The following is a 23,815-nucleotide window of genomic DNA, read 5'->3' as shown; positions in this document are numbered from 1 at the left end:
TCGATTTGCCGACATATGATAAGGTTCAGACGAGGCTGTTAGGGTACAGAAGCGGTACATGAGTGATACAGCAACCGAGCTACGAGAGTACAGACATAGGGCTGACAGCCGACACCGTGGCGTAAGATGTGATAGAACTGACACTCTACGACACCGTGGTAGAGCAATGAATATGCCCTCGTTATGGAATAAGAGAGGGGGTGAGAGGGGGTGGCATAGAGATGGTGGGGGGTAAGCTGTGGAGGGCTGGTGGTCGTACCTCCGGCAGCAGCGTATGTAGAGAGCGTGGAGGAGGGGGAAGAGTGTTGAGAGCAAGGCACATCCCCCCACACCCGGCTCCACCACCACGCTACACCCAACACCACCTCAACCCATCCGCCCGCACCCCCAACACGCACACACACACACGCCGCCCGCGCCCTTACGCATCGGTGCCAGGTGTCCCTGGTCTGTGTCTACCAGTGCCAGGTGTCTCTGTCTACCAGTGCCACGCGTCCATAGTTTCTATCTACCAGTGCCAGTTGTTCCTAGTCTCTAAAAGTGCCAAAAACCCGATATTGATTTTTGTATCGACGACACCCGTGCTGGCTAAGAGGACTGTAGGGGACGTGTATCACCAGTGCCAACACCAGTGACGCCAGCCTCTCGTACGACACCAACAGTGCCATGAGTAGAGGAGGAGGTAGGTCCTAATTCTACCCTTAGTGCCACGGTTTCCTGTGTGTGTCTGTACCACAGGAATGAACGACCGACGAATCAAAATAAACTTTGTATCGCCAAAAACACACAAATATTATTTGGTGAATTATTTTTGCTTTTGATTCAGGTATTGTAGACCAATTTTTTTTTTGCTGTTTGGTCAGTCTTGCTGGCTGCTGTTGTTGTTGTTGTTGTTAGCGTATTGTTGTTGCGTATTTGTGAGCATTCAAGAGTCTTTTAAGTGTTTGTTGAGGTACACCAACGAGTTTTTTGTATATTAGGCAATCGCAGCTCGTGAGGGGCACTCGCAGCTGGTGGTGTAGTGTGAGGGGGGCACTCACAGCTGGTGGTGTAGTGTGAGGGGACACTCACAGCTGGTGGTGTAGGGTGAGGGGCACTCACAGCTGGTGGTGTAGTGTGAGGGGCACTCACAGCTGGTGGTGTAGTGTGAGGGGGCCACTCACAGCTGGTGGTGTAGTGTGAGGGGGCACTCACAGCTGGTGGTGTAGCGTGAGGGGCACTCACAGCTGGTGGTGTAGTGTGAGGGGCCACTCACAGCTGGTGGTGTAGTGTGAGGGGCACTCACAGCTGGTGGTGTAGTGTGAGGGGGGCACTCACAGCTGGTGGTGTAGTGTGAGGGGCACTCACAGCTGGTGGTGTAGTGTGAGGGGCACTCACAGCTGGTGGTGTAGTGTGAGGGGCACTCACAGCTGGTGGTGTAGTGTGAGGGGCACTCACAGCTGGTGGTGTAGTGTGAGGGGGACACTCACAGCTGGTGGTGTAGTGTGAGGGGGGCCACTCACAGCTGGTGGTGTAGTGTGAGGGGGGCCACTCACAGCTGGTGGTGTAGTGTGAGGGGGGGGCACTCACAGCTGGTGGTGTAGTGTGAGGGACACTCACAGCTGGTGGTGTAGTGTGAGGGGCACTCACAGCTGGTGGTGTAGTGTGAGGGGCACTCACAGCTGGTGGTGTAGTGTGAGGGGGGCACTCACAGCTGGTGGTGTAGTGTGAGGGGGGCACTCACAGCTGGTGGTGTAGTGTGAGGGGGGCACTCACAGCTGGTGGTGTAGTGTGAGGGGGGCACTCACAGCTGGTGGTGTAGTGTGAGGGGCCACTCACAGCTGGTGGTGTAGTGTGAGGGGGACACTCACAGCTGGTGGTGTAGTGTGAGGGGCCACTCACAGCTGGTGGTGTAGTGTGAGGGGGCCACTCACAGCTGGTGATGGGGCTCACATGAGAGCTGAAGTCATTGAACACCTCTCCAATAACTCTCTGTGCAACACTGTGTTACATCACCCGATATTGTGTTGCTTGGACAGTTTTCTGCGCTCCACTTTACAATAAATCAAAATCGAACCTGTGCTTGGGTCCTAATTTTCCGCATACTCCACCTTCCATCAGTAGGAAGGATCTTGTGGATAATATTATATATATATATATATATATATATATATATATATATATATATATATATATATATATATATATATATATATATATATATATATATATATGCAATTGACGATCACAAAACACTGATCATTTTATGCGGAAAATCCACAGAGAAATATGAAATGAGGTGAACGTTTCGGCTTTGTTAAAGCCTTTGTCAACACCAGACTGACTCAGTCTGGTGTTGACAAAGGCTTTAACAAAGCCGAAACGTTCACCTCATTTCATATTTCTCTGTTCATTTTCCGCATGCATATATATATATATATATATATATATATATATATATATATATATATATATATATATATATATATATACAAACCCAGGTGTTCTCAATGTTTATATTCGTCGAGCGCTTACCCACTGCTCTGAATGGTGCAACGTGAGTAGAGAGTTTGAAAGAATAACTCAGGTATTGGTGAACAACGGATATAGCAACACAGAAATAAACACTCCTATAAGAAGACACTTGGACCGTTGGTATAATCCTGAACCTAGAACAGAAACCACAACACCTCCAATAAAATTATATTACAAATCAAGTATGCACAGTGAACATAAAAAGAAGAAAGAATAATGAAAGAAATAATCCGTAAAGGAGTAAAAAGCATTACTCCTAACCAAAACATAGACCTTATCTTGAGGTTATCTTGAAATGATTTCGGGGCTTTAGTGTCCCCGCGGCCCGATCTTCGACCAGGCCTCCACCCCCAGGAAGCAGCCCGTGACAGCTGACTAACACCCAGGTACCTATTTTACTTCTAGGTAACAGGGGCATAGGGTGAAAGAAACTCTGCCCATTGTTTCTCGCTGGCGCCCGAGAACGAACCAGGGACCACAGTATCACAAGTCCAGTGTGCTGTCCGCCCGGCCGACCGGCTCTCCGACCTGATCATATTCTATAAAACCAAGAAGACTTCCGAACTCCTTATCAAAAACAGCCCGACGCCGACGGAGAACCCTCTACAGCAGTCAAGCGTTGTATACATGTACACTGGAGCCGGTCGGCCGAGCGGACAGCACGCTGGACTTGTGATCCTGTGGTTCTGGGTTCGATCCCAGGCGCTGGCGAGAAACAATGGGCAGAGTTTCTTTCAAGCTATGCCCCTGTTACCTAGCAGTAAAATAGGTACCTGGGTGTTAGTCAGCTGTCACGGGCTGCTTCCTGGGGGTGGAGGCCTGGTCGAGGACCGGGCCGCGGGGACACTAAAACGCCCCGAAATCATCTCAAGATAACCTCAAGATAAGATTGCCCCCACGAAGAATGTAACCGTCTATTCTCAGTCTATTCCGACCATTCTCAAGTCGACTGTGTGACCGAAACATCGTCGTCTCTTCACTGTCTAGTGTGTGGTTTGGTCAACATATATACAATTGTGTTATACTAAAGTTTCTAATTAATTGATTTTAATTCTAAGCTAAATTGATTTTATATCTGTAGCCAGTCGGCAGCAGGTCCTTGGTAAATACAATATCTTCAATATCTTAAGAACAATATATTAAAGATAATAAAAACTCTTCAAGACAATAACTTTTCACAGGTGCTCTTATTAACGAAACATTCGGCAGGTATGGTGTCACGGTGGGGGGGGGGGCATGTAGTGGTGTCACGGCACTGTGTCACTGACAAGTCACAATGAGTTGTGGTGCCAAATCACCGCCAAGGAGGAGCACCGTTGTGTTCTCCACGACCCTCCCCCCTCCCCCCCTCCCCCCTCTAGAGTCGTGACGACCCCAAGGCATCACGACCCCCCACCCACCCCTAACGACCCGAACTCTGTAACGACCCCTCAGGCTCTCAGCCCGTGGCTATCCTTATCTTCAACACCCTCATCCTTCAGAGATGCCGCCCAGTTTCTGCTGTGTAAGTAAGAATTTGTCTCAAACTACTAATGTTCATTAAACAAACAAACAATTAATGCAATTAGTGTAACAAATGCAAACTCTGAGGCTTACACGACTGCTGTACCTTGGAAGTACAGGATTAATAACGTATTTCACCGCCCACGCCCTCCCTCCACCGCCCACGTTCTCCGCCGCCCACGTTCTCCGCCGCCCACCCCCTCCACCGCCCTCGTTCTCCGCCGCCCACGTCTCCCTCCACCGCCCTCCGCCGCCCACGCCCTCCACTGGGAGTTCCGGTGTACTCTCCCATCCAGTCTTCAGCTTGCGACGACTAGACTGTGAAATTCAAGGTGAACTGTGATGCTGCAGTGCCAGGATGTTGCACAGCTTCGACGTCTCAGTGTCAGGATGTTGCACAGCTTCGACGTCTCAGTGTCAGGATGTTGCACTGCTTCGACGTCTCAGTGTCAGGATGTTCCACAGCTTCGACGTCTCAGTGTCAGGATGTTCCACAGCTTCGACGTCTCAGTGTCAGGATGTTCCACAGCTTCAACGTCTCAGTGTTAGGATGTTCCACAGCTTCGACGTCTCAGTGTCAGGATGTTCCACAGCTTCAACGTCTCAGTGTCAAGATGTTCCACAGCTTCGACGTCTCAGTGTCAAGATGTTCCACAGCTTCGACGTCTCAGTGTCAGGATGTTCCACAGCTTCAACGTCTCAGTGTCAGGATGTTCCACAGCTTCGACGTCTCAGTGTCAAGATGTTCCACAGCTTCGACGTCTCAGTGTCAAGATGTTCCACAGCTTCGACGTCTCAGTGTCAGGATGTTCCACAGCTTCAACGTCTCAGTGTCAGGATGTTCCACAGCTTCAACGTCTCAGTGTCAGGATGTTCCACAGCTTCGACGTCTCAGTGTCAAGATGTTCCACAGCTTCAACGTCTCAGTGTCAGGATGTTGCATTAGCCAAGACTGGGAATGTCCAAACAATATTACTGAACTAGTTTTCTATTCTACTGAAATACTTGGACGTCTAAGAACTAGGCAATTATTGTACTGGGATGCCCCTTTAACAAGGTAAACCAGTCCTGGGATGCCCCTTTAACAAGGTAAACCAGTCCTGGGATGCCCCTTTAACAAGGTAAACCAGTCCTGGGATGCCCCTTTAACAAGGTAAACCAGTCCTGGGATGCCCCTTTAACAAGGTAAACCAGTCCTGGGATGCTACTTTAACAGAATATTACTGCTCATAAACAGAGTACATTGACAAGTAGTCTTCCTATAAGCATTAAACCATCAGTCTAGCTTTGTGTATGGTGACTGACGCTCCTTTGAACGCCGCGTTAATTTTTATTTTCAATTTTGCCCCGAGGGGCGAGTTTATTGGGCAGCGCCACTCATCCTGTGAGTGGACACACCGCCATAGTGACAGTATTGGGCAGCGCCACTCATCCTGTGAGTGGACACACCGCCATAGTGACAGTATTGGGCAGCGCCACTCATCCTGTGAGTGAACACACCGCCATAGTGACAGTATTGGGCAGCGCCACTCATCCTGTGAGTGGACACACCGCCATAGTGACAGTATTGGGCAGCGCCACTCATCCTGTGAGTGGACACACCGCCATAGTGACAGTATTGGGCAGCGCCACTCATCTTGTGAGTGAACACACCGCCATAGTGACAGTATTGGGCAGCGCCACTCATCCTGTGAGTGGACACACTGCCATAGTGACAGTATTGGGCAGCGCCACTCATCCTGTGAGTGGACACACTGCCATAGTGACAGTATTGGGCAGCGCCACTCATCTTGTGAGTGGACACACCGCCATAGCAGCATGTACAACACTCCCCAAAAGGAAGAAAACCCGCTGGGTTGTGTTTTGAGTCTGTATGGTAACTGACGCCGGCGTTGGCGAGGAGGTTGTAAGGGCATATGGTTCCCGGTGCGCGGGGTCTCTAGAGGTGCGACTGTATTCACTCCAGTGTTGGTGGGGACACGTACTTAATGCGGGCGAAGTGTGCCAGGGCAGGCTATACTGATCACATGCCCCCGAATGACGAGGTGGGTACTCGTAGGCACACTGTATCTTGGTTGGTTCATTGCCTCTTTGAGCCTCTGGAAGGTTGAGAGGCAGTAAGCTATTTAGGCGCAATAGTTTACTGACTATCCGGCAAGTATACTTTACTATTGAACATAGCCCAGGTCTAAAGTAAACTGTTCAGTGTAAATACACCGAGAGGTTGGTTTACCTTGCTTAGTGTATATCCTATCTACATCACACTATGTAATCCTTCATATAGTCTAGGGTAGCTGCCTAACGGCAGATCTAGTTAATTTATGTAAATAATACTAATAAAATGTATTATTATTTATTATGTATAAAACTATCTCTGCGGATCTATATTTCTCTATTTCACGCGCTGAGCGACTTTACTCCTATGTATAACACAGCTCGTGGTGCACTGAGGAATGTAGATCACCACACATGTAAAGCTCTGTGACAGCAGTCTCCGTGGTGTAGTGGTAAGACACTCGCCTGGCGTTCCGCGAGCGCTATGTCATGGGTTCGTATCCTGGCCGGGGAAGATTTACTGGGCGCAATTCCTTAACTGTAGCCTCTGTTTAACGCAACAGTAAAATGTGTACTTGGATGAAAAAACGATTCTTCGCGGCAGGGGATCGTATTCCAGGGACCTTAGGATTAAGGACTTGCCCGAAACGCTACGCGTACTAGTGGCTCTACAAGAATGTAACAACTCTTGTATATATCTCAAATAAAAATAAAATAAAAATAAATAAAATAAATAAATAAGTGTTCTTGTGTCAGCCAATACCATGATAACACCTGCTATCATCGTGCGCCTCTGTCATATGCTTTTGTGTTTAGGAATGCTTACTTTTGTATAGATGTTATCCTCTGTAACTAAATGTTATTGTTCAAGTATAAACTTTTCTGTTTAAGTGTAAATGTTTAAATGTTTTAACTGCATAGAAGTCTTTTTTCTGAACTGTGTTTTGTAGCTTCTGAAGCCTGACTTGTGAGAGTATGATTATCCCAGTTACAGAGCATCATACAGTGTGTACTTACCAGACTGTGTCAACGGAAGAGTGCTCTAGCTCTAGGGCCCCGTTACATGGGTGTAGACACACAAAATCAGCCTCGGTGGAAGACCTAACACTTACAATCACATATGAACAACACCTTCCGATGGACAACAGAAATATAAATTCCAATACAAGACAGTGAGCAGATCTCCTCACAGAACGGAACAACCATTTAAGAGATGCAGGGTGATCGAGCGATCAGCCAGGACAGGATTTCACGAACAAGGCAACTTCCTAGAAAACCCGGACACCCGGACGAGCTGCTGGAGAATTAAAAATTCTCGAAATCTTCCACGGGATTTGCATGGGGCCCACACCTTAGACGTGGCCGAGGTTCCCAGAGACCGTAAAGAAGAGCAGCTGGGGGCGCCTTGGGCCCAGCCTGGAGCACCACCTGTCAGTCAGGCAGGCAAGGGGCCCCCCTCCAGCCGGCCTCGCCTGAGGGCCCCACCAGCCGGCGTGGCCCCAGAGGGCAACACACACTCTAGAACTGGGCGAGACTTGGCCTGGTTAGGCAAGTTAGTCTGCTGCTGTTGTTGTCCGACTCCTTGCTCTAAGTTAGTTCTTTGTGTATTTGTTTGTATGTCCAGTAAGTGTATACATGATTGTAAGCATGTACCTATTCATGTATGACCGTGTATACACATGTATGTATATGCGCATGAGCTCTCTCGCGCTTATGTATGATTGCGCTTTCATTTAAGCTTTTGTGTTAAAGAGTGTCTGTTGCTGCTGCCTTCACCAGGAGTGAAGGCAGCAGCAACAGACACTGTGAGGAGTCGAGATGACACGACGTCACCATGAGGGCGGCCAGAGCAAAGCGTGTCACTTCCTCATTGTGAGTGACATGTGGCGTGACATGAGTGTCCTTTACATCACGAGGGTCACGCACCAAGAGTCACGGCCGTATCCACGTTATTGAGTGCCAATGCTTCAGGGGTGAGTGCCAATGCTTCAGGGGTGAGTGCCAATGCTTCAGGGGTGAGTGCCAATGCTTCAGGGGTGAGTGCCAATGCTTCAGGGGTGAGTGCCGTGTCTAGAACGGAATCACGGTACTGGGACATGTGTACCGTGAGACATAGCTCGGATGGTGTCACTGTTACGGTGACTCCGTCCTTCACCAGGCTCTTTAGCTCTTGGACCCCGCCTTTTTAACCAATATTTTTTTCCTCTATTATGTCTACTACATTTAATTTCTCTATAACACACACACACACCGAACCTGTTCCCAGAGGCCAACATCAAAAGGATATCATCAGCGGCATATACTAGATTGGCCAACATAAGAATTGTCTTTAGAAACTTGTAAGGAATCGTTCAGGACCTTGTATACCACTTATGTCAGACCAATCCTGGAATATGCAGCTCCAGCCTGGAGTCCCTACCTAGTTAAACACGAGACAAAGTTAGAGAAGATCAGAGGTATGCCAGCAGATTCGTCCCGGAACTGAGAGGTACGAGCTACTAGGAAAGGCTAAGGGAGCTGAACCTCGCATCCCTGGAAAACAGAAGAGTAAGGGGAGACATGATAACCACCTACAAAATTCAAAATTCGAAGGAGACTTGACAGGGGTGGACAACGACAATTTCTTTAGCACGGGCGGAACACGAACAAGGAGATACAGGTTAAAATTTAGTACCCAAATGAGACACAGAGACATTAGAAAGAATTTGTTTTGTTTCAGAGTAGTTACAAATGGAATGCATTACGCAGTGATGTGGTGGAGGCTGACTCCATACATAGTTTCAAATGTTGATATGATACAGCCCAATAGGCTCAGGAACCTGTACACCAGTTGATTGACAGTTGACAGGCGGGATCAAAGAGCCAGAACTCAATCCCCCCTCAAGCACAACTAGGGGAGTACAACTAGGTGAGTACACACACACACACACACTGACAGCTGAGTGGACAGCACTCGAGATTTGTAGTCCTAAGGGTCCGGGTTCGATCCAGGCGGAGGCGGAAACAAATGGACAGTTTCTTTCACCCTGATGTACCCGTTCACCTAGCAGTAAATAGATATCTGGGAGTTAGACATTTGCTATAGGCTGCTTTCTGGGTTTGTGTGTCTTTGTGGAAAAAAATAAGTTGATTGACAGTTGAGAGGCGGGCCCAAAGAGCCAGAGCTCAACCTTCACAAGCACAACCAATTGAGTACAAATAGGCGAGTACACGCACAAGCGCACGCACGCACGCACGCACGCACGCACGCACGCACACACACACACACACACACACACACACACACACACACACACACACACACATTCACATTTCCAGGCAACAGCTCGTAGCAGTTGTTTAACTCCCAGGTACCTCTTTACTGCTAGGTGAACAGTAGCATCAGGGCGAAAAAAATTATGCCCACTTGTTTTTGCCTCGTCTGGGGAATCGAACTTGGGCCCTAAGGATTACGACCCCAAAGCGCTGTCCACTCAGCCGCGAGGCCCCGCGTCTTTCATGTGTATTCACCTATTTGTGTTTGCGGGGGTTGAGCTCTGGCTCTTTGGTCCCGCCTCTCAATTGTCAATCAACTGATCCCCCCCCCAAACACACCCCAAGGAAGCAGTCCGCAGCAGCTGTCTAACTCCCAGTTACCTACTTACTGCTAGGTAACAGGGGTATCAGGATGAAAGAAACTCTGCCCATTTGTTTCCGTCTCCACCGGGAAACACACGGTGTGTGTGTACTTACCTAGTTCTTACCTAGTTATGCTTGCGGGGGTTGAGCTCTGGCTCTGGCTCTCAACTATCAATCAACAGGTGTACAGGTTCCCGAGCCTACTGGGCTCTATCATATCTGCACTTGAAACTGTGTATGGAGTCAGCCTCCACCACATCACTTCCTAATGCATTCCATTTGTCAACCGCTCTGACAATGACAAAATTCTTTCTAAAGCCTCTATGGCTCCTTTAAGCACTCAATATCCATCTGTTTTCCCTAGTGCATGTGCCGCTTGAGTTAAATAGCCTGTCTTTATCTACCCTATCAATTCCTTTGAGAATCTTGAATGTGGTGATCATGTCCCCCTAACTCTTCTGTCTCCCAGTGACGTGAGGTTTAATTCCCGTAGTCTCTCCTAGTAGCTCATACCTCTCAGTTTGGGTGCTAGTCTGGTGGTAAACCTTTGAACCTTTTCCAGTTTAGTCTCCTGCTTGACTAGATATGGACTCCATGCTGGAGCTGCATACCCCAGTATTGGTCTGACATATGTAGTATACAAAGTTCTGAATGATTCCTTACACAAGTTTCTAAAGGCCGTTCTTATCTTGGCCAACCTGACATATGCCGCTGATATTATTCTCTTGATATGGGCTTCAGGGGACAGGTCTGGCGTGATATCAACCCCCAAGTCTTTTTCCCTCTCTGACTCTTGAAGAATTTCACCTCCCAAATGTAACCTAGTATCTGGCCTCCTGCTTCCTACACTTGTCTTCATTACATTACATTTACTTGGGATAAATTCTAGCAACCATTTGTTCGACCATTCCTGCAGTTTGTCCAGGTCTTCTTGAAGCCTCAAGCTGACCTCCTCTGTCTTAATCCTTCTCATAATTTTGCCATCGTCCGCAAACATTGAGAGAAATGAGTCTATACCCTCCGGGAGATCATTTACGTATATCAAAAACAGGATAAGTCTGAGTACAGAGCCCTGTGGGACTCCACTGGGGATTTCACGCCAATCTGAGGTCTCTCCCTTACTGTAACTCTCTGCTTCCTATTGCTTAGGTACTCCCTTATCCACTGGAGCACTACCAGTTACTCCTGCCTGTTTCTCCAGCTTATGTACCAGCCTCTTATGGGGTACTGTGTTAAAGGCTTTCCGGCAGTCCAAGAAAATGCAGTCCGTCCATTCTTCTTTTTCTTGCTTAATCTTTGTCACCTGATCATAGAATCCTATCAAGCTAGTCAAGCAAGATTTACCCTCCCTGGACCATGTTGATGGGTTGTCACGAAGTCCCTTCTCTCCAGATGTATTATTTGTTTCTTTTCCTCACAATCTTCTCCATCACCTTGCATGGTATACAAGTTAAGGACACTGGCCTGTAGTTCAGAGCTTCTGCCTGTCACACTTTTTGTATATTGGGACTGCATTAGCAGTCTTCCATATTTCTGGTAGGGCTCCCGTTTCCAGTGATCTACTATACACTATGGAGAGTGGCAAGCAAAGTGCTTCTGCACACTCTTTTAGTACCCATGGTGAGATTCCGTCTGGACCAACAGCCTTTCTCACATCCAGATCAATCAGGTGTCTCTTGACCTCCACTCTTGTAATTTCGAATCTTTCCAAGACCGTCTGGTTTACTGCCCCCTCTCCCAGTGCAATGACCTCACCTTGTTCTGTTGTGAAGACCTTCTGGAACCTCTGGTTGAGTTCTCCACACACTTCTTTATCATTCTCTGTATACCTGTCCTCACCCGTTCTAAATTTCATTACCTGTTCTTTCACTGTTGTTTTTCTCCTGATGTGACTGTGGAGTAGCTTTGGTTCGGTTTTGGCTTTATTTTCTCTATCATTTTCATACTTTTTCTCTGCTTCTCTTCTCGCACTAACATACTCTTTCCTGATTCTCTGGTATCTCTTTGTGCTTTCTGATGTTCTGTTATTTCCGAAGTTCCTCCTCGCCTTTTTTGCTCTGTTCCTTTGCTTCCATACATGCCCTATTAAACCATGGATTCTTCTTTTGCTTCTCGGATTTTTTCCTTTGGGCCGGGATGAACCTGTTTACTGCCTCCTGACACTTTTGGGTGACATAGGTCTGTACAAGACATGATGGACTATCTGTGAGGAGGTTTGTGTCCCGTTGTATATCCCTTAGGAAACTTCTCATCTCCTCATAATTTCCCTCTCGGTATGCCAATCTTTTGTTTCCCAGTTCTATTCGGGGGGAGATAAATCCTAGCTCTACCAGGTACTCAAAGATCAATTCACTGTGATCACTCATTCCCAAGGATACTTCCAAATTAATTTCCCTTATATCCGACTCATTTAGGGTAAATATCAGATCAAGCAAGACTGGTTCATCCTCTCCTCTCATTCTTATTGGTCCCTTGATGTGTTGGCCTAAAAAGTTTCTTGTTGCTACGTCCATCAGCTTAGCTCTCCATGTGGGCCTCTGTTCTTGGGGTTAACAGTCTATCATTGGGTTAACAATCTATTTTCTCGTGGTTGAAGTCTCCCATGGTTAGTAGTCTAGATCTGTTCCTGCTAGTGACAGAAGCTGCTCTCTCTATTAAATTAATGGTGGACTAATGGTTAATATAATGTTTTATTAGTGTGTGTTTACTAGTTGTGTTTACTAGTTGTGTTTACTAGTTGTGTTTACTAGTTGTGTTTACTAGTTGTGTTTTTGCGGGGGTTGAGCTTTGCTCTTTCGGCCCGCCTCTCAACTGTCAATCAACTGTTTAATAACTATTTTTTTTTTCCCACACCACACACACACACCCCAGGAAGCAGCCCGTGACAGCTGACTAACTCCCAGGTACCTATTTACTGCTAGGTAACAGGGGCACTTAGGGTGAAAGAAACTTTGCCCATTTGTTTCTGCCTCGTGCGGGAATCGAACCCGCGCCACAGAATTACGAGTCCTGCGCGTTATCCATCAGGCTACGAGGCCCCCTTGATGTGTGTGTGTGTGTGTGTGTCTCTGTGTCTGTCTTTACACTCGTGAGAGCTATGTTCTAAATGCCAAAATGTGAACACCACTTTCTAAATATTTACACAATTTCGTAATTATAAGCACTCAATTTCAAGTGGAAGTCTCACGTTAGCTGGCAGATCACGAAGTCAGGAAGATTAAGGGTCGAGACACTTACTAAGTCAAATTACAGCGTCCTAATAGTATAAACGTCAGTTCTGCTTACCAGGGCATCATCTCAGCTCTTCAAGAGAGAGAGCAGACAATTAAGAGGGAGCCAGTGGATCACCACGAGAGGTGGTTCACAAGAGGCTGAAGAGGTGGAATCTGGGAGATTCACGGCCAGTGGCCTTCCCCCTCAAGAATCTTGAATTTATTCTATCAATCACTTGTATTAGAGAGGGAGGGAGAGAATTATCAGAGAAAAGCGCCAAGCCATTACGACTATATAGCACTTGGAAGGGGTCACGATAAGGATTTGAGATGGGACGGTAGGGGGGGGGGGAAGGAAGGAATGGTGCCCAATCACTTGTTGACGGTCGGGGATTGAACGCCGACCCGCATGAAGCGAGACCGTCGCTCTACTGTCCAGCCCAAGTGGTTGGACATTGTATTGGAGAGGCTAAGTGTGTTGTGCTCACCTAGATGTGCTTCCCTAGATTTGGTTGCAAGGTCGAATTAAGAGTCTCTTAGCCCCTGACTTCTGAACGATTGTTGCAATGACTCAGTTCCTACGTTTTTATCACACATACATTTGCAATGTTTGAACAGTTACCTTCAAGGACTTCTACGTCTTACCTAATCCTATTAGTGACAGTTCTAACAGTGAAAAAGTTCTTTCTGGGGTCTCTTTGAGTCTTCGAATTTCTAGATTCCAATTATGCTTTGAACAATGCTGATTTGAGTATATTGTTAATTTCCCTTTGAATTTTATATGTTGTTACCATGTCTTTCCTTGTTGATCGGTCCCTTTAGGTCAGGGACGAGCCTCGTTACATATATTTGGATATTTTCAAGTTCAGAGTTATCTTTTATCAAGTAGGGGGGTTCCATGCGCATGTACTCGCCAAGTTGTATATGTGAGAGTGAGCCTCGGCTCTTTGGTGTCACCTCACAACCCTTTAGCAACTCTTGTACAAGTTCTAGAGCCTTTTCGGGGTGTGTCATATCTATTTTAATTTTTTTTATTTATTTTTAATTTTTATTATTTTCTACCACAGACGTTGCCACACAAAAAATTAAAGCTGTGTACGGAGTGTGGAATATGCCTCCACCACATCACTTCATAACGCATTCTCATCACACACACACCCAGGAAGCAGCCCGTAACAGTTATCTAACTCCCAGGTACCTATTTACTGCTAGGTGAAAAGGTGCATCAGTGTAAAAGAAACTCTGCCCATTTGTTTCCGCCATCGCCTGGGATCGATCCCCGGACCCAAGGATTACGTGTGTGTGTGTGTGTGTGTGTGTGTGTGTGTGTGTGTGTCTGTGTGTGTGTGTGTGTGTGTGTGTGTGTGTGTGTGTGTGTGTGTGTGTGTGTGAGAGAGAGTTCCTTCCCAGCCGGGGGGGGGGGGGGGCTGTGAGGATCCTTCAGGAAAAGCGTCACAGTTAACGCATATCCGCGGCCACCAACGACGTGTGCGTCATGTCCACTCTATTTGTTACATGTGTCGTTATAGGAAGATTGTTACGTTCATGGTAACAATCTTCCTATAACGATTGTCTTCTGTTTTGTCTACTACCTGCTTCCATTTCTTTCATAAATGCTGGTGAACCTCCTTGCTCATGACTGGTCAAACTATCGATAAACGTAGCCATTTTCTCTATAATTAGTTGTGCAAATGTGTAAGTGATTATCAAGATCAAAATCAATGAGAAGTAGACTTCACATTCTCTCTCTCGGACCGTCATGTAAACAAAAAAATGAAAGATGTGCACCCCTGTCTTTCCCACATCCTGTCCCACCTTCACCCTCCCGTGGAGACTGACCTTTCCCATTTCCTAGACACTGACCTGCTTCCTGACCTACGTAGATACGGGGTCTGTGACCCCCGGCCTGTGACCCCCCCTGACCTCCGGTGACCCCTGGCTACGGGAGTCAAAATAACTCAGCTATAACACAACTGATTCACCAAACTCTGGTGGTAGACGGTAGACAGAGTACAAGGAGATAAACCTGATATTCCCCTGTAGACACCGATAGATGTAGATATCGATAGATAGACCCCCTCTCCTCCTCCTCCTCCATCCCACACGAGAACGGAAACATAGTCTTGCTTGGAACCTCTGGGAACACTTGTGGGTTTCTACGTGAGCAGATTTCCTAAAATTTTTCACCGTTTATAGCATAGATTTATTGAGTAACTAGAGGGGGGGGGGGTTCCCGGCGTTGGTCGGGTGAGGAAGGTCATATGTTCCCGACACACACTATCTTCATCACTCATCATCTTCACTGCACACTATCTCCATCTTTGCTACACTCAACAAAGATCACTGTATACAGCTTCAGTGTACGCGTCAATCATCACTGTAACCATCTTCGCAATAATTTTTTTTTTTTTAATTTTGCCCCGAGTGGGGGAGGTTACCCTCGTCCACCCTATGACCATCCTCTATCACCCACCAGTCACCCTGCAAAGTTTGGTGAGTAGCTCCTATCACACGAACAAACACACACGGAATTTTGTTGTTGCTATCTGTTAACTATTAAGGCTGTGTGGGTGGGGGGGGGGTGATTGTTTTCTTTGTCTAGGGTTGTGGAGCGTTGTTTGGTGTTCTTGTGCAGTGTTGTGGAGGTGTGTGTTTGTAATACTCGTCTGGGAATGTTGGTCTTGAAGAAGATGAATCAACGTCGGTATGTTTGGGTGTGTGTGGATTAGCGTCATGAGGCCGTATACAGCATACATGATTCAAGCTCTGGTGCTACAAGTCTTGTTAAGTATACCAAGCTATATCAAAATATACAAAGCTTACTCTAAATATTGTATATACATTACTGTATCCTTCCCACTGTGGCCATACCAGCATGTATTTCATACCATCCCCGACCATCCAAGTGGTTGGTCACCATTCCTTCCCCTCGTCCCATCCCAAATCCTTATCCTGACCCTCTTCCCAGTGCTATATAGTCGAAATGACTTGGTGCTTTTAAAATTACCTTACCTTCTTAGAGAAGGTTTCAGCTATTGAGATTCTTTACTATGACTGTGCGTTCAGTACGTGTTTTACGTATTCTTCTATTTCCCCTGCTTTGAACGGGGAGGTGAGTACTAAGCAGTACTCATGGTCGGAATGAGGAAGTGAGTACTAAGCAGAACTCATCGTAGGAGAGGTGACGTTGTAGTAGTAGCAGTAGCAGCAGTAGGCATCTAGTAGTCTCAGGAGACAATGGAGTTGCGCTCTAGTTGTCGAGGCTGGGGCGTCCTCTCCAGGTTGCAAAGCCTGGGGGTAGGTCGATATGGAGAAGCTGTTACCCATGCAGCAGGTCCCCTCCTCTCCACGTTGCTGACATGTTCTAATGGAAATGCAACCGTCAATACGCTTGGTTCCAGCGCCGCTGCAGGAGCTGCCAGAACGAGGCTGAGGTCAACAGCGGAAGGAAAGCACAGATCATTTAACAAGAAGGAGCATTTGTAGTGCTTTCTCCTAGAACTGAAGGTTCTCATTACTTTCATTCACTTTCTTGCTAGTTGCAACATTTCCTCCACCATGCATACTGCATGTTTGGTCGTAAGACATCATTTTGATGTCTTACGATGATGTCTGATGATGTTTGATGTCTTATCATGTCTGACGATGATGTTTGATGTCTTATTTTTGATTATTTAAATATCTTTTTCATTATATAAATATCTTTTTCATTATATAAATATCTTTTTCATTATATAAATATCTTTTTCATTATATAAATATCTTTTTCATTATATAAATATCTTCTTGATTTAGCATATATTTTTTATTTATTATATATTTTTGATTTACTGTATGTATATCTTTTGATTATATGTTTTCCACTCTGTGAGGAGTCCTGGTGCCGTCTTGTATCCATTTAAAATTCCTCGTTTTTTTGTAGCTATATATAGTTGGTATTTAGAAATGTTGAATGGCATATTGATTTCAGGTGCCCATTGGACTTTTTGACGTCTGTCTGTTTCCCTGTGTTTTTCTGAGGCAATAGTCCTGTTGATTTTGTTATCATCTACAAAGTATGACACGAACGATTTGCAATTTGATCTAATATGAGAGACGATTGGGCTATATCTGCTACCTTTAGTGCCGCTGTAACTTCGTCAGTAAATAGGCTGTCTCTCCATCTTGCAAGGAGCGCTGTTGACTGACTTTCGCCCTCCTGGGCTGAGGTATGCTCAACTCGGAAAATACTAAGTCCTTAATAACACATTAGTTTCTATGGCAGCTATCTTACCCTATCAAGGTAGGAGAGACCTTATATATATATATATATATATATATATATATATATATATATATATATATATATATATATATATATATTAGTCCCCCTTCTTCCAGCCCCTCCAATGCGTTATGTGTGGTTTCCTCCGAGGCTATGGGTCCCCCTTCTTCCAGCCAGAGGTGGTACTCCCTTCCCTATATATAAATATATATATATATATATATTATATATATATATGTGTGAATAAGATTTTGGATTTGTTTTCTACCTCGTGTATCACCGGAGGCCGACTCAAATTTGATTCTGTTTGCTCACTGTTTATTCAAAATCGGATTTTTTCCATAATATTATATATATATATATATATATATATATATATATATATATATATATATATATATATATTTGAATATATTGTATAGTTAGGCCTAGATTAGGTTATAACTTTGGGTTCAGTTTGCAATTGTGTGTGTGTGTACATACCTAGTTGTACTCACCTAGTTGTGCTTGCGGGGGTTGAGCTCTGGCTCTTTGGTCCCGCCTCTCAACCGTCAATCAACAGGTATTCAGCACAGTGTGTGTGTGTGTGTGTGTGTGTGTGTGTGTGTGTGTGTGTGTGTGTGTGTGTGTGTGTGTGTGTGTGTGTGTGCGCGCGTGTGTGTGTGTGTGTGTGTGTGTGTGTGTGTGTGTGTGTGTGTGTGTGTGTGGTAGGAGGGTAAAGCATTCAGCTCTAGAGGTTCCATCAGAGGACTTGTGTGGAGCACCACTCTAGGAAGTCCAAACGTTATTAAGTGAGAGTGAGGCGCATACAAAACATTTTTCATTCTTAAGCAGAAGTAAGCGGGGGTTGGCGGCTGGATTAATGAGCATTTAGCTTGTGTTTATGAGGACGGGATGCACCTCCTTAGCTCCCTCTTCCACTTGTTAGAACACCTTATTAATGGTATTAGTTAATACCATTAACTCCAGGTGGCACTAGAGCTTTTAGCTTCACTCGTGTAATCCTGATGAAAGCTTCACTTGACAACGTCACTCCTTGGTCACTTGAAGCCAAACTCGACAAGTCTTTGAAGAGTTGGTGTCAGGTCGTTCTCACCACAAGTTCAGAAAAACACTTGAGTGTAATATAAATATATTTTAGAATTGACTTGAGATCGGTCAAGGGTCCACATCAGTTGTCGAGTGTCTTCTCACCCAGTAAGTCAAAAGTACCTTTTTGTCAGTAGTAATTTATTATACATCAAATGGAAGAATTTAACTGGAATCATTCAGGAAGGAATTTTGTTTCCATTTTAATAATCCAATTTTACAGGAACGATTTTTTGTTTAAAAGTGTTTTATAATTTCTTTAGAACTATTGAAGCAACAGAAATGCATCGCAGGATTAATTGTTCGCCTCGGAGAAGAAAGGAATGAAGCAAAATGTTAACGGGAGAGACAAAGGGTTAAAGATGAGAGGGAGCAAATGTACGGTAATTATCAGGAGAGAGCACGAAGTCAGTATGACTATTTAGCACGTGGAAGAGGAGCTGGGACGTGAAGGAAAGGGGCGCAACTATTTGAACCCTCGGGAATCGAGCCCAGACCCTGCATAAAACTTGATTTGTCGCTTCAACGACCAGTCCACCAAGTGGCTGATTCAAGCGATTGAGAGAAAACATATTATATTTATATATATATTTATATATATATATATATATATATATATATATACATGTATATATATATATATACATATATACATATATATATATATATATATATATATATATATATATACATATATATATATATATATATATATATATATATATATATATATATATATATATATATGACTGAAAAAGTAAGATTAATAATTCTAACACGAATTTTCTCAATGTTTCTTATGTTTCTTTTCACTGTCGGTGGTAATTGAAAAATCAATTCTCCAAAATTCAGTTTTATTTCTAGTCTGACGTGACACTTGAACGCGTTTCGTAATAACTTATTACATTTTTAAAGACTTTAGTTTACACACACACAACTATAACCTGCAAACACTAAACAGAGTTCTACTATGCTATAATTTAAACTTGTTTAAATGTTACTTTAACACTTTTCGTCCAAAACTAGATCGTTTTATTTAGAATATTCCTCAAACGTGCCACCTCAAGATAGCACGTGTCACAGGGGTCGTTAACTGCTAGTCTCCGTATCTGATGTGTTGTTGAACTGAAGGGAAGGGAAGTATCAGAAGGAAGCACCAAGCCATTACGACTATATAGCCCTTGGAAAATGAATAATATATAATAAAGAAATTATAAGGGATAAGTTGAAATTTTTATAAGTTGAACTGAGCCAATTATACAAGTTCCAGCTGTGCCTGGGCGCACGCGAGAAGATGAGCAACCTTGCTAATTTTGATGTACAAACCACACATCAGAAGATGAAGAAACGCCTACGTTTCGGTCTCTTTCGAACCATTATTAAACCGTGTAATTACACGACGGTCCACGACGGACCACGACGGTCCACGACGGTCCACGACGGACCGAAATGTCCTCGTTTCTTCATTTTGTGATGTGTGGTTTGGTCATCATGTCTTCAGCCTCGTTATTGTGACTCATCATCAGCTAGATTTGTTGGTACCAAGGAGGGTAAAAGATTTTAGACCTCCTGGGGCCAGATTCACGAAGCAGTTACGCAAGCACTTACGAACCTGCCCATCTTTTCTCAATCTTTGGCGGTTTTGTTTACAATTATTAAACAGTTAATGAGCTCTGAAGCACCAGGAGGCTGTTTATATCAATAACAACAGTTGACTGGCAAGTTTTCATGCTTGTAAACTGCTTAATAAATGCAACCAAAGCCGTTAAAGATTGAGGAAAGATGTACACGTTCGTAAGTACTTGCGTGACTACTTCGTGAATCTGGGCCCTGGTCTATTGTACCACCAACTGTGTAACTATTTCATTAAATCTGGTGTACTGGACGACATCCTAACAATTTATCCAAAATTTGCTTGTCCATTTTCAAGAATGAAGAACAATTTTATTTATATTATTTTTAAGCTGCATCTCTTACGAACCCATCCCTGCCCTTGTGTGGCAGTGCACAATAGAAAGTTGCATTTACATATTCGTACATTGAAACATTGATTGTAATCATGATATATATGTGCTTCAGCCTACAGTTTAGACCTATTGTCTTGTGTATGACCCTCTGTCCTGTGTGATAGTGAATACCAGCATTATCCTCATGCTAATAAGACAATTGAATTCCTCAGACTAGGCAAAATTGTAATTAATTGTTGTCAATAATGATAATGATAATAATCTTCTCCTCGTCACCTCCTCTCTCTCATGTTGTAATGCACACGAAGATTGCTCAGGCCACTAACCAAACCCTCATGCACAGGCGAGCCTGCCTGGCGTCTCGCATCCTGTGAGCCTCATAAAACTGCTTAATTAATTGTAACTGTTAGATGTGCTCTCTTTAACGTGCTCAGTCACTCCTTGTGTGTGTGTGTACTCGCCGGGATGTGCCTGCAGGGTCCAACATGGCTCTTAGCCCCGCCTTCCTAACTACTTTATATAAAGCAGTTACTTATTTCTCACCCTTTTAACATAATTTATATTTAAAACTTTCATTCGAATTAGCTTCAACGATCTCTATGTCTAATTTGTTCCACTTATTGACAGCTTTAGCATAAAGTTCCTTCTGACGTCTCTGTGACTTATTTACGTCTCGAGTTGCTATGTAAGACTCAGCTTTGTGCTGTTCCTATCTCTGAACAGTGCAGGTTTGTCTAACCTGGCAAGTCCCCTTTGACTGTTACATGTTGTTATCCTATCCCTCTCCCCCTCTCTCTATCTATCCTTTCATCTAGTGTGGTAAGGTCCAGTTCCATCAGTCCTTCCTCATAGCCCTTCATCTCAGGAACGAGTTTCGTTGCAATTCTTTGGACATTTTCTGTTCTTTTTCAGGTATGGTCTCGGTCTCGGTCTCGGTCTCTCGGTCTCGGTCTCGGTCTCTCTCTCTCTCTCTCTCTCTCTCTCTCTCTCTCTCTCTCTCTCTCTCTCTCTCTCTCTCTCTCACCCTTTTCATGTTTCTATACTTGCGGCGCCTCTCTGGCGATGAAAGTCAGCAGACCTCTACATACACCCAGCGGAAGATATACAAATATAAACCTGGACCCACCTTGAGTGTGTGAGACGATGTCCTCCCCGGACCTGCCGAACAGTACTGCTCCTGTGGCGACGAATGAAGGGCAAGGTGTGTGTGTGTGTGTGTGTGTGTGTGTTTGTAGCGTGAGGGAGGGTGTGGGCAGGGCTCAGTATTGGTGTGAGGTATTAGAGGGTATTGGGGGTATTGGGTGTTTGGGGGGAGGGAGTTTGCGAGTGTTTAGGGGTGTTGGAGGTGTGGGGGTCTTGGTGGGGAGAATTGGGGGTTGTATGTTGTGGGGGGGGGGAGGTTGAGGGGGTGGGGTGGGGGGAAACTTAGGGGTTAATTCAGTTCATTATCAACCCCATATTTATCCATTTGGCAGTGGCGGAGAAGATACATAATGGGTTCAGGAACCTGACCTCAATATTTTTTTGAACTCGGTAATTTGCGTTGATGGTGAGCTGTAGTTACATGGAGTTTTAATGTTCCTTTAATGGACCCACCCACACCCACCTAGTGGGTGTGGGTGGTGCACCCCCCACACCCACCTAGTGGGCGGTCATGGTGCACCCCCACACCCACCTAGTGGACGGTCGTGGTGCACCTTCTGCACCTGGGTCTCTCTCTCTCTCCTATTCCCCCCCCCCTCCTCTCTTCCCACCTACCCCTTCTCCAAATTCCATCCTCTCTCTCACCCTTCTCCTCTATTCCTCCTCTTCTCTATGCCCACTCTCTCCCTCTCCCTCTCTCCACCTCTCCCCCGAACATCACCTCTAACACCTTCCCCCTCCTCTTTCCCACTCTCCTCTCCCTCCCTTCTCCCCCCCCCCCCCCTCTCTCTCACCTCTCCTTTCCTCATCGCCCATCTCCACCTGTCTCCACGTTTCGGTCCGTCCTGATAATGGAAAATGACGAACCGAAACGTCGTCGTTTCTTTATTTTCTGACATGCACTCTGGAGTTGGATTCAAGTGTGTGTGTGTGACTGGATTCTTGTGGATTGTGGATTCTTGTGGATTCATGTGGATTCTTCTGAGCCAGAGACGTCGTAGTTCTCATAACACCAAGAGATCCTGTGACCCATAATAGGTTAAGCGCTGTGACCTCAGGCAGGAGCACCAATTATTATTTAGTTTTTTTTAATCTTGAAATTTCCTGGCATGGGCTCGAAGTTATGGCAACGTTGCCATAACGTTTTATGGCAACTCGAAGGTTTACATTGTGCTGGGAGGGTGGCAGGAGGACAGCTGCCAGGGGGACGCAGGTGTGCAGGTGCCAGAGACCTGCACGCAAGTGGACACACACACACACACACACACACACACACACACACACACACACACACACACACACACACACACACTACACACTACACACTACACAGTTCAGAAATTGCGCATTGCTAGCAAAACACAACTAAATTTTCCGGTTAGAGGTATACCTCATTTCTCTTTGTGTATACTCTAAGAGTTTACTGCTAGTCTGTGCTCAGGACTAAAAAAAAAAGGGGGGAAAAAGAAAGGCGCTGTCTAAGAGCTAATACCTCGATTCTGCAGAGTTGTACTGAACGGGGTGAGAATAGCTTGAGCTACCTCATCCCTTTGTGTGTATTTTACCTCAATAAACTTATTTCAATTTCAATTTCGATTCTGCAGACAAACCGTAGATACAAATAGCAAATACAAACACACCGACACACACCCTGGTGGGGGCCTGGTAGCCTGGTGGATAGCGCGCAGCACTCGTAATTCTGTGGCGCTGGTTCGATTCCCGCACCAGGCAGAAACAAATGGGCAAAGTTTCTTTCACCTTGAATGCCCCTGTTACCTAGCAGTAAATAGGTACCTGGGAGTTAGTCAGCTGTTACGGGCTGCTTCCTGGGGTGTGTGTGTGTGGTGTGGAAAAAAAAAGATAGTAGTTAGTAAACAGTTGATTGACAGTTGAGTGGCAGGCCGAAAAAGCAAAGCTCAACCCCCGCAAACACAACTAGGTGAATACAACTAGGTGAATACACACACACACACCCACACACACAGTACATAACGCCATATACTCCTGGTACTCGGAGTAATACAATGTTATCTCTCACTGATTTCGATCGTAATCTCGATATGTATTTTCATGTCGCTCATCATCTTCATTGACGTGAATGATGGCATGATAAAATGACGTTGCAGCGTGCCAGTGCCTGGGAGAAATGGGTGAAGCGTGCACCAGAGTGCATAGGGGAAGGTGGTTGATGGTTGAAACGTGAAGCGTGAATGGGGTGATGATTGTCTCACATGTTAATGATCATTGGGCGACCACCAACAACCTTTTCTTGTGACCACTGGTACAGTCTTTCGTACAATCGACTCGTGTTCACCCCGTCCCAGGTTCGATTACCCACATATATAGACTCGACAGCCATACATTGTTGCAAACGTTTGTGTATGCATTAACTTTATTTAGTCTTCGGAAAACGTCTGAATGTGGTTTCGTTCCAAAAGAAAGAAAGAAAG

At 45.3% G+C, this 23,815-nt stretch overlaps 1 protein-coding gene across 1 annotated transcript in view; it reads left to right on the top strand.

Moving 5' to 3' along the window:
• The first annotated feature begins 333 nt into the window (after nucleotides 1-333).
• Nucleotides 334-23,815, top strand: part of LOC123747273 (innexin inx2) — a 194,461-nt gene continuing 170,979 nt past the window's right edge. The window contains exon 1 of the mRNA XM_045729337.2: nucleotides 334-682. Coding sequence (XP_045585293.2) covers nucleotides 667-682 — 16 coding nt within the window. The 5' untranslated portion in view covers nucleotides 334-666. The remainder of the gene's footprint in view (nucleotides 683-23,815) is intronic.

Source organism: Procambarus clarkii, chromosome 94 (assembly GCF_040958095.1).
Source record: "Procambarus clarkii isolate CNS0578487 chromosome 94, FALCON_Pclarkii_2.0, whole genome shotgun sequence".
NCBI lineage: Eukaryota > Metazoa > Arthropoda > Malacostraca > Decapoda > Cambaridae > Procambarus > Procambarus clarkii.
Note: the sequence above shows the minus strand (reverse complement) of the source record. Positions and strands in the feature narration are given on the sequence as shown.